General features: G+C 34.3%; 1 protein-coding gene across 8 annotated transcripts in view; it reads right to left on the bottom strand.

Moving 5' to 3' along the window:
- Window positions 1–12,655, bottom strand: part of SGMS2 (sphingomyelin synthase 2) — a 245,375-nt gene that overhangs the window by 12,330 nt on the left and 220,390 nt on the right. For all 8 annotated transcript variants that reach the window (XR_012482996.1, XM_074272383.1, XM_074272381.1 and 5 more), the window contains exon 4: window positions 4,671–4,824. Coding sequence is in view for 7 of the 8 variants with exons in the window: in XM_074272383.1 (XP_074128484.1) it covers window positions 4,671–4,824 (154 nt within the window). In the remaining variant the exon portion in view is untranslated. The remainder of the gene's footprint in view (window positions 1–4,670; window positions 4,825–12,655) is intronic.

Genomic DNA, 12,655 nt, shown 5'->3' with positions numbered 1-12,655 from the left:
TGCCATTTTTCTTCCCAAGTGTTTTGATTTCCTATCCATAACATAGGGGGGATTTTTGACTTAGAGGTGTTCAGTCATAATCCCACAGATGGTAGCTTCGCCCCATTGGCTCCTCAGCCAAGCACAAATACCAAATGTCTGAACCTGTGGTTCCCCTCATACTGAGCAGGATTACTATGGCAACAACCCCTCATCAATAGAATAAAACTAACCTATCTCATGATGGTCTAATGTTATCTAAAGTTATGGAAGCTATAGGATTTGTGCATTGGCAAAAACTAGTGCTCTAATGCTGTGAAATATTTTGCACTTATCCATGAGTCTAATTTATTTATGAATTTGATTCTTCACATTATATTGGCAAAATATAATATAATGGACACTGGACTGAGTCAGAAGATTTCGTTTCTATTTTTGGTATCACTATCACTACTATCTTGCATTTATATTGTGTTTTAAGGTTTACAAAGTGTTTTACAAATATTACTTCATTTGAAGCTGGTACTATTTTTCCTCTCTTCGCAGATAAGGAAACTGAGGCAAACAGATTAAGTGACTTAGTCATACATCTAGTGTCTGAGACTATTTTTGAACTGAAGTCTTGGAAGGAAATGGCCAAGGAAACCCCAAATGGAGTTAAAAGTGTCAGATAAAACTGAAACAATTTATTTCCTAATTTCAGGCCCAGTACCCATGGTACTATCTAGCTGCCTACTGGCTATGTGACCTTGGGAAAACTGGTTAACCTTTCATATTCCTCATCTGTAAATCAAAAGGATTAGATTAAGTAATATATAAAGGTCTATCAGCAGACCTGCTCCTTAATCAGTTTTTTTCATCTATAAAATAGGGATGAAAATACATGCTGACTATTATTCTATAGGTTGTTGTGAGGATCCAACAGGAACATATATCAAAATTTGGGATATGTATGAATGTTAATAGAAATGTTTCACCATTTTATGTTAATAATGAATCTTGCTGATGTATTACTTTATGGTTACAAAGAAGGAACCTGCTTAGCTGCCAAGCTGACTTGCTCTAACTAAATAAATAAAATCGAGAATTACCAGAAAGCAAGTCACTAGAGAGTCCACAGAAATGAATGGATACAAAATAGACACAAATGAGATTTTTTTCCTAGAAAGCAGGCCTTTTAAAGGACTCAAATCCGTTGTTAATTCAGAACAATCATACTGCAATCTGGCCCAATTTGGAAGATGATATTTGTACAATGCCCATACTAACTATTAAGTTGGCCTTTTTATATATAGGATGCTAATTACACAGTTACAGAATTCCTATAAAATACAGAGCAGATCTTTAAGTAATGTTTATCACATACTTAAGTAATGCTTATCACCAAGAGTGGGGGGTAAAAACATTCAAACCATAATTTTCTCCTATGTGAACACTTACAAATTAAGCTACAAATTAAAGCAAAGTTTTAATTTAGAACTTCAAACTGGTGCTTAAGGTGTGGATACACACAGACATCCCCATCTTCTCTGGCCTATATTTATTTAAATGCTAAATGTAAAACTACTATACAAGTTAGTAGACTACTTTGATAGAATTGGGACTTACACCAGGGCCAGCAACTATGCTGCCTTTTTGGCCCACTGGAGATCTCTCAAATGCCATGGTAGTTAGAGAGATTCTTATTCATACTATCCCATAAATCTTCCATAGAATAAGTACCCAACTCTTACAGGTCTTTTAAATAGAACTTGAATAAACACTGTGCTCTCTATACTTCTTACTGGTTTCTCACTAGTATAACAAGATTTGACTGCAAAAAAAAGCCTCCAAACTTTAAATTAAGGTTTTTTTTTGTTTGTTTTGTTTTTTACCTTTTATGTGTGTCAGAATCCCCTAGAGTATGGTAAAGATGGAATCCTCAAAATCATGCTTTTCACATGATTTTGTGAACTACTAACTACAAAAATTATAAAGGACACCAATTATAATGAAATACAGTTATCAAAATATAAAAACAAGGTTCACAGACTCCAAGTTAAGAACTCCTGACCTAGAAATTAAGAACCAGGCTTCAGTGACAGTCTTAAAGCAGTGAGGGAATTAAGGGGAGTAGGGCAGAATTGTGGAAATTCAGTGAACTACAATGATTCCATGTTATGACTTACTTCTAGAGCTAGCTCAGTTTCCTATCTATTCAATTATGGTTTTAATTCAAATTCTGTTTTAGAGAGAATTTTATTCAATTGTAGGAAGGAGGAGAAAACCTTACTGGATTGTTTGAACCAAGCCCTACATTGGCTGGGAAACTGGACCAACTTCACCTGATGCTTAGAGATATTTTACTAAGGACTTAAATTAAGCTGATCAGAAACTCAGTCAGACTCAGATTGTTGCAAAAAGTTTTCTTACAATTGTACAATCTCAAGGAACACATGTCTAATTCAGAAACTTGGCCCCATCAATTATTATTTCCATGTTTCTTAGATTGTTCAGAAATACTTAAATTGAGACATATAAATTTCACCTCTCTCCTTCTACTTGGAAAGTCTCTAATCTTTCAACCAATTAGAAAGCAGATCACCTAAAATATTGTTTTCTTTTAATTAAATAGGCCTTATCTGATTAACTGTTTTTAATGCTTAAAAATCTATTCTTCTGTATTTGGGATCCCATCCAACTGGGATGACCTGGTCCCAGTTTATTGGGTAACTGCCATACATTGCTTAATAAATCAATATGCATAGAAGATTGAATTTTTCAGTTATTTCATCTTTCACTTATCACACAGTTAATACTGTATTTAGAGAACTATGTTCTTTCACAAAGAATTATAAAATATGCCACTGTAAGTTTTCCCAAAGCAATATTTAAACTGTAAAGCCATGGGTAACCATGAGGCCAAACTCCACTACACACATACACCAAAAAACCCCAACAAAACAACAAACCAAAAAAAACCACTTCTTGGATCATGATAAAAACAAGAAAAAGAAAAACTACTAGCTAGGCCCTCATATCTATTTTTTAAAAAATTACATTTACAGAGCATATTACAGTTAAAAAATAGTTGCATATATTCCAAATAATATATTGCATATATTATTTGTTCCACAGCCTCTCTAATGGCTAAAGCCAATTGGACTTGCTAAAAAGCATACTTGACAATGTATAAAGAGAGTTCTAAGTAACAGGCTTGAGGTATTTTAGAATTACCACAACACTAAAGACAGAAGGATGATTTTGACTTTTCAAAGGGAGTTCAAAACAGAGGAAGGCACATCAAAAAATTATTTCAGAAGACTTTTTTTTTTGTAGATACAGATAATGGAGCAAAGTACTTAGAAATATAATAATACTCTGAAAATGAAGAGGCAGCATAATATAGGTAGCCTCTGGATCTGGAAGACCTGGATTCAAATTTTGCCTCTGACATATAAAGGTTTCTAAACACATCTATAAATATATAAAATATATATAAAATATATATATATATATATATATGAGGATATGTATATAATATATATAAAATATATAAAGGATTCTAAACACATCGTTTAATTCCTGAGACTATTCCTAGACTATACTTTTCCTAGTATATCTAGCACAGAGCTAGGTCCTTAATATGTAAATGTTAGAATAAGAATTGAGGGCAGGAGCAACGGGAGACCCTCTTTATAGCACTGCTGAAATATATCCAGTCTTTAGTCTTCAGAATTCTAGTGATTTGGAAGGCACTGCCATCCTGGCCATGAACAGCCCATTCCATTTGTGAACAGTTCTGATTGTTAGCAGGCTTTTTCCCCCTACAAAGCCAACATGCAACTTTTTCTGCTTCTGATCAATGGGCCTAAGCAGAATGAATCTAACCACTTTTCTGCATGAATGCAGGAGATTGGAAGATTTATTTAGGACACAAAGATGAAAATATCCCCAAGTTAATGCTACTTGGTCCAGTTAGATTAGATATAGTCACTTTTTATACTGGAAGATCAAAGGAAGGGATCTCAAAAGCCATCAAGGTCCCTAGGTTACCAATAAGGAAAATGAGATATCAAGAAGTAAAGTGATTTTCATAAGCTCACAACAACAGCACACAGTAGGAATCTGTTTTGAAGCCAAATCTAGTGTTCCATTTATTACTCCATACTGCCTAAAATGGCATATAATTCTTCTACAGAAAAAAAGCTCCTTTCTGTAAGAAAATCTAATGAACTATAGACAGAGCAAGAATATGACAGGCTAAGACAAATATAAATTTAAAAAACTAAACCTAATGAATTTTCAATTGTCTGAATTGATGAGCAGGCATGTGATCTAAATAATCTCATAAAGGTGACTGCTCTTTGGCTTGGGTTACTATGATATTTTTCTTTACTGTTATCTAACTTCTTAATTTTGTTCTATTGAGGCAAACACTAAAAGGAGTACTGAACAAACACCAGTAGAAGGAGATTCACTGAGTAACAGAATGAAATGGGTCCAAGATTTTAAAATGGTGTTGTTGGTTTGGTGTTTTATTGATTTTTTTAAAAAGGTAATCCATAAGTACACTACTGGGTTGATTACAGAGTGACTTTCAGAACTATACAATTGAAGAGACCAAGGGGCTATATATACAAATCAGACCTTGGTGATCTTTTCTCTTGTGGGAATTACTAAGGAGAAGGAGCATAATTCAAAAGACTTACATTCTTTGATGAACAAGTAAGTCAGAGTCAGCACAACAGTGTGGCCACTGAACAGGAAGTCTCCGCACAAGATGTGTGACCCAGTTATGGACAATCCGCCACCAGAGATCAGTCGCAGGATTCGCTGCACTTTTGCCTGAGAGTCTCCATTCAGCTGAAAGACAGAAGATAAAAGTAGAGATGGACAAGTCCACAAGATAACTGGAAAGAACATCAACCTTTATCGCTAGACAAAGGAAAGAATGTTGGAATCCCTCCAAAGTGAAGTGCAATTATGAGGAGTGGAGCAAAATCCTCAGAATAGGTTTTGTTCATTACATTGTGAAGTTTTTCTCTCATAAAATTATTCAGAATATTACTAATGACTTATAGCTTTAAAGTGAAAAATGAATCAAAGCTACTCTCCTTCATTTTGGGGAGGGGAAGTAAGGGTTTTAAGAAATATCATAATAAAACTTATCCAATTGGATAAGTTATTACATTATATAGCATAATATACAAATAGAATGTATCAGCTATAGACAATCTTTATATATGTGTGTGCATGTATAAAATAAGGTACAGATAAAATGTATTAGATATAGACAACTCATAATATGGTGTGTATATATATGTGTGTGTGTGTGTGTGTGTGTGTGTGTGTGTGTGTATGTATAAATATATATACTACATGCACACACACATATATGCCATGATGAACATGGATTTTGGAAGAGAAGTTGTTTTGGCCCATAGATGAAAATATGCTAACTGCTGGATTAGACAATGAGTAAATCAAAAACAGAGGCATATGCCTCTTCCTGGAAGAGGCATAGGCTTTTACTATTTAAAGAAGGGAAGGGACAAAGTTGGTGTGATAGGCATTCAAAAGAGTGTTTTATAAATATGGAACATAGCTTAGACAAAGTCAAGAAGTTAAACTGATATAAGAAAGTCAGTAGAGCTAGTCTAAATTGTAATGAGTTTTGAAAATAGACCAATCAGAAGTTCATATTTAATTTTTAGGTCAATAGAAAGAAAAGGAACAATGGAATGAGTTTGGCAGTGCAGCAAGGCATGGAAAATTAATTTGGCAGCAAGTGGAAATCTTTTGGAGAGTTAGGAGACCAACTGAGTAGGATTTTTGGCAGAATCCTGGTTGAAATAAATAAGTAGGACCTAAATAAAGGGCTTAAAATAGATACAAAAAAGAATGGGTATATGCAAGCCACATTTCAGGATTAAAAATATAGTTCTTAATAGCTAAAAGGAACAAAAGGAAGACAGGCAACTTTGGAGTTGGGGAAATAGCTTGTTATCCAAAGATAAAGTTACTATCAATAAAATGACATTTACATTGCAATAGAAATGATCATTAGTTTAGAAAACAATAAAGAGAGCCATAAATAATGCATATTTCAAAGGTTTTAAGATATCCAATAAAGTAAACACCTGAAGAAAACAGAAGAGCTGGGTACTGGACAGAGGATGGGAAATAAAAATTAGGTCCAAGAGCATGGAAAGACGACCTAACACAATAAAAGACTAAACTAGTAATTGAGAGGATTGCTGTGGGTATGACCTATGCAGATTTTTGCAAAACTCTTAATGAAGTATCTTCAACTATTCTTGTAGAGTAATATGGATGAAAAGATAACACCATCAGAACTAGCTGATTCAAACCTAGTTGGCTGGCTGGTTTCAAAGTTGTTAATGATTCATCTTTAATAGGCAGCAAGTCTTCTGCTTAAACATTTTTATCCATGACTTGGATAAAGTCATGGATGAAGAGGGCATATTCATTAAATGTACAAATGGAACCAAGCTGAGAAGAAATGCTAACACACTGGATGTCAGAGTTAGGATCCAAAAGGACCTGACAAATACTGATGAAATTCAGTAGGAGAAAAAAAAGTTTTGAACTTAGGTATGAGAAAATCAACCTCACAAGTTCAGGATGAAGCAAAGAGAGGCTATTCTACAAAATATCAGGACTGAGGTAGGGTGGGGTAGCTAACTTGACCTTGGGCTACATTTAAAGCGTTATGTCCATCAGACTTCATCGAGAACATTATTCTCAGCTTTAGGCCCCATAGTTTAAGATGGCATTGGTCTGGCCACATTGTTCAAATGCCAAACTTGTCAAAAAAAATTTTTTATGGAGACCTCACATATGGCAAGTGTTCACAAAGTAGTCAGAAAAAGGACACTTTCAAGGTCTCTCAAGAACTTTAGAATCTATTGTAAAACATTGGAGACACTGGTGCAGGACTGCCTAGCATAGCATGCTCTCATCAGCGAAGATGCTGTCCTTTATGAGCAAAGCAGAAGTGAATAAGCCCTGAAAAAAACATGAGATGGGCAAAGTTAGAGAAGCCACTCCAAATGTTCGTAGGGATTATTTGTGTCTGATCTGTGGCAAAACATATCAAGTTTATAGAGGTCTCAATAATCCACACAGACATACTGTATCTTGACTCTAACAGTGATGTCACTTTGTTCCTCTTCGAATGAAGGACAACTGGCTAAAATCCTTTTTACTTATTAAAAATCCTTAGTGGGCTAATAAAATCTTTGTCTCTTAATTTGGAGAAAGTCTAAGGATACAAATTCTTTTGAGAAAACCATAACACTGGGCCATAACCCCAATATACTTTTGGGGTCCAAAACCCCCATCTCAATAGGAGGAAGTATTTAGTCTAGAGTAGAAGCTGGAGAGAAGGAGCATGATAACTGTCTTTAAATTCTTATTATTGTGATGAAGAGAAATAAACTTATTTCTGCTTGGTCCCAGAGGCTGTAAGCAAGAAGTTTCACAGAAGTGGTTATTTTGACTCAAGGAAAACCTTTCTTAACATGAAAGCACAGAGCTGTGCTCTCTGCAGTAGAGTTGGAATTTAGCAATCAACAAGTGGCCCAAGACAGGGAAGACCATGGTAACTGGGGGCTAACCCTAAAAAAGGGTTAAAACAGATGTGAGCTGTTGTGAAGCTCAGCAAGTGGACTAACCCCAAAAAGCAGTTAGAGGAAAGGAGATTATGCTTACCCTAAAAGGGATTTAGCACCCTAAAAAAGAATAGTTTATATAATATGGTCAGCATTGAAAATGTTATTTTTTCACATGGAGGTTAAACTCCATTAAGGTCTTCATTAAGATATGGATCAGATCGAGTGGCCAGAGATCCCTTCCAACTCTGAAATGCTATAATCCTTATAAAATTCGAAGAGCTCCCAGGTCTTAAAGATTTTTATTCTCCAAAGAGATCTCCATTACAATGTAAATAGTCCTTGGAAGGACTTCATTTCTTTCATTTCATACTTCATTCTAGTTATTTTATTAACTGACTACTGGAAAGAAATGAAGTAATGCAGTCATAGTCAACTAACATTTATTAAAAGCCTATTGTTTGCCAGGCTTTGTGCTAAGCACTGAGAAAAGTACAAAAGATTAAAAAAAGATACAAAGAAACAATCTCTGTTCTCAAAAAGCTCACAGCCTAAAGGGCAACAAAAAAAAAACACCTATGTACAAACAAGAAGCTGTTCAGTCATTTTCATTTATTTATGTCCAAATCTTCATGGCTCCATTGGGGATTTTCTTGGCCACGATAGGAGAGTTTTCCATTTCCTTCTCCAGCTCATTTTACAGAGGAGGAAACTGAGGGGAACAAGGTTAAATGATATGGAAATTGAGGCAAATCAAATTAAGTGACTTGCCCAGGGTCAGGCAGCTAGTGTCTGAAGCCAAATTTGAACTTAGGAAGATGAATCTTCCTGACTTCAGGATCCAGCACCCTTATCCACTGTGCCGTACAAGTTACAGATAGGATATATAATATATATATTAGTTTTGTCAAATTCTCTGCTTTCACAGAATTTACAATAACATTAAATGCCTCAAACATAGGAGACATTTTATTTGTTGATGATTTAACTGATTTCAGAGGTACTAAAGAAAAGGTATGCAAAATGGAGGATGGGGGAAGGGCAAGAAACTAGAGATCAGAGAACAAATCACTAATTCAAAGATTTTGCTGAGGGCAAATCCTAATTAGGCAAACCAGAAGTAGAGAAAGCCTCTTAGAGAAGAGAAACAAAATAGTTATTAGAAGGATCCTTTCCCTTCTCTGAAAGAACTTATATCCAACTGGTACTCAAAAACTAATGCCAGAAAAGAGGTAAAACCCACTTTATGCAAAACCTCAGAAACCAAGTAAAAATTAATTCAATGAATTAAAGACATTTTTAAGCAGAAAAGCAAAAGGGAGAAGGCAAACTAATTTGGGAAAGCTACTTTCCCCAAATTTATATTTTCCCCAAAAAATATAAACAACCACCAACACAGACATCAAAAGAAGGTATACATGTTCTGCCCTCACATAGTGTTCCCAATTAAAGAGGGTCATCTTGTTATTTTCAAAACAAGAATTTTAAAGTTCTCCTAAATTTTTTTGCTTGAATTTGTCATGCATATTTGTTATAAAGAACTTGTTTTCCTCTTGCTTCTCTTTTTAGGAATGGGAGTGAGAAGAAACAAATCCTTAATTTTAAAAATAATTAAGAAAAAAAAAAAAAAAACCTTCCCCTCCTTTTAACATCCCAAGGTCAGATATGTTGGAGTTATGTTGGTTGGGGTTTAGAAAAGAATCATATCATGTTAATTCCTTTCTGGAGTTAAAGCAGTCCATATTACATCCTTTCCTGGGCAGCCAGAGTTCCATGCACTAACATTATCAATTCTACTTATCAAGACTAAGTGATTTGGAGTATGGGTCTTATACTAGTGGCCAGTGACACACATGGATTTAAGGATGTTAAAAGATCAGCATGCACAAGAGAAACTCTGAAATACCTTGTAGTAAGAATTTTGTATTTGTGAGGTTTGTGTACCTGTGGGGTGAAGGGAGGAAATAGGAGGGATGTATGGGTGTGGTTTGGGCCTATTTCATAGAAGAAAATTGATCATGAAAAAGCACTTTCTATCCATAAAGAGTAATAATTTCTTTAGAGTTTAATCTTATAAATGGTTTCTTGGCTACACTGAAAGATGATGTCATCTGCCAAAGTGAAATAAATGAAAAGTGTAAGAAGCAAGACGTGACCTCATGTGTTCCTGAGCCTGAGTTAACCTATTACCTATTACCACAGGTTGCCTCTCTGTATCTGGATACAGCATTTTCTAAATGTTTACTTGTTCCCTGAATTCTTCTTTTCTTGAATTCTCACTTATGTCAGATAATGGAAAGAATATTGGTTATGGAATGAAAGGACCTGGATTCAGATTCTACCTTTGATGCTTACTATCTATTACCTTACATAAATCACTGAATTTTTCTGGATCTCAGTTTCCCCCCTCTATATAAAGAAGGATGGTAACAATAAATTACATCAAGGCCTCTTTCCAGCTTCATATTTAAGATCCCAAATTTTCACTAATAATTATTAAATTACCATTATTTAATTATGGTCACCATTATTATTATGTTATTTATGATTTAATGTTATAATAATAATTAATATTAGTAATGTTGATATTGTTGATACTATTATTAATAATGATGAAATGAGAATATGATGATAACCATAGTAGGAACATGCTTAAATACATCTCCAGCAGGATAAAAATCACAATAGCAGAATATATCTAGTGCAGACTTGAGAGTAAGCCATTTCACATCCCAATGCAAAATCACCTAATTAATTTTGCATTACCTGGATAACCTATGAGATAGAGGGCATCTCTGGTTAGGATCTTGATTTTAATTCTTCTACGACCATTATATTAATAAGACCAAGGACAGATCATTTAATTCTTTTATCTCTTGACTTGTGAAAGAGGAAAACTAAGAAAATACAAACTAGGTACTTGATAAGTATCTGTTTAAGAAGGAATATATATTCCTATAGCATATATATTTATCTTATATCTAGCACAGTGCTTCCATTAGACTGGGAATTCCTCAAGAGCAAGAACTATCTTTTGTCTTTATATCCTCAGCACTTAACATAGTACCCAGCACACAGTAGGCACTTAAAAATGTTTGCTGATTGATTTGTTTGAAAATTCTTTTGTTACTATTTGATTAACCCTCAATTTTATCTTATCTTCTATTGTTGACTAATTTCCTCCTATTTATTAGTTTTGTCACCCCTGTGACAAAATTCTCTGCTCTCACAGAATTTACAGTAACATTAAATGCCTTGCACATAGGAGACATTTTATAAGTATTTGTATACTTATAAACTCATGATGGCAACATCTAGCCTCTCCTAGATTGAAGACCATTCAATTGTAAGGTATACTATAATAGCAGCTAACATTTAAATTTAGCCTATTATACTATTCTTTTTCAGTCAGACTAAATCAATGGCTGAATAAGTTAAGGTATATGAATGTAATGGAATATAATTGTTCTATAAGAAATGATGAGCAGGTTGATTTCAGATAAGCCTGGAAAGACCTACATGAACGGATGCTAAGTAAAGTGAGCAGAACCAAGATAACATTGTACACAGTAACAATAAGATTATGTGGTCATCAACTGGGATGGATTTGGCTCTTCTCAACAATGTGGTGATTAAAAGCAATTCCAATAGACTTGGAATAGAAAATGCTATCCACATCCAGAGAACTATGGGGACTGAATATGGATCAAAGCATAGTATTTTCACTTTTTGTTTTTTCCTTTCTCATGATTTTTCCCCTTTTGGTCTGATATTTCTTGGACAACATTATAAATGTGGAAATATTTTTCATGGGAAAGCATTGTGCCTATTTAATATATATCAGATCACTTGCTGTCTTGGGGAGGGGAGAGGTAAGGGCAGGAAAAAAATTTCAAACACAAAGTCTTACAAAGTGAATGTTGAAAAATATCTATCCATGTATTTGGAAAACAAAATACTTTTAAGAAAATATAAAGATGCATTTACACTTAATAAAAATGTTTACGTAAAAAACAAAAACAAAATCTCTTCCGACTCTCCAATTCTGCAATAAATGTCTTGGATGAATAAATAGCTTGACAGAGAGAGCTAGCCAGTGCCATGTCAAAATTAGAATTAATTATGCTTTTCCTTGTGAGACAGACTCTGGTTATTAAAAAATATGCTGAAACCCGTTAAGCTTGGCACCATAAAAAACTCAAAAGAACATTTGAATCAATGAACTCTGATACCAAGAGACCCAATAAGGTTTTAGAAGCTGATTTTATCAAATTATCTTTTCTGACATATTTCTTTTCTCAGAAGAAGTTTGTAGCTGATGGTTATAAAATAGTATTGATTTGCAGATGTATCTTTTACTAACTAAGTATCTTGACAATAGTATCATCTTAAGGTAGCATAAAAAAATATTACTTTCCTTTTTTGGAAGATAAACATCTGGAAGACCATTGAAACAAAGAAACAAAGTCTTTCCTATATGTGAAGCAACCTTTCCCCCCCCCCTCCCAGGCTGCAGTTAAGTGACTTGCCCAGGGTCACATGGCTAGGAAGTGTTAAGTGTCTGAGATCACATTTGAACTCGGGTCCTCCTGAATTCAGCACCACCTAGCTGCCCCATGATGCAATCTTTAATTTTAGGCATCTTTCAATTCAAGGAATATTTTTAATAGTATTTTCCCAATTACTTACATGTAAAGACAATTTTAAGCATTCATTTTTTAAAATTTAAGCTTCACATTTTCTCCTTCCTTTTCTCCCCTTCCCCAACCTGAAACACGCTATTTGATATAGATTACATATGTAAAATCATATGAAATCAAGGAATATTTTATTAAACACTTAGTGGTATAATGAAGGTTATAAAAAGTCTCTGACTTTAACAATGTTACATTTCGCTATCAAGGTAGTGAAGGAAGGAGAATTATCTGTGTCCATGTAATTTGAGGTAAGAGAGCAAAGTAGCAAACAAGAGTACCAAGAGAGGCTTTATGGAAAAAGCAGCATCTGAGCTGAACTTGGAAAAATAAGAATTCTGAGAGACAGAAATGAGAATGGAGTCC

Source organism: Sminthopsis crassicaudata, chromosome 6 (assembly GCF_048593235.1).
Source record: "Sminthopsis crassicaudata isolate SCR6 chromosome 6, ASM4859323v1, whole genome shotgun sequence".
Classification (NCBI taxonomy): domain Eukaryota; kingdom Metazoa; phylum Chordata; class Mammalia; order Dasyuromorphia; family Dasyuridae; genus Sminthopsis; species Sminthopsis crassicaudata.
The sequence above is the reverse complement of the archived record's forward strand: the minus strand, read 5'-3'. Positions and strand labels throughout refer to the sequence as shown.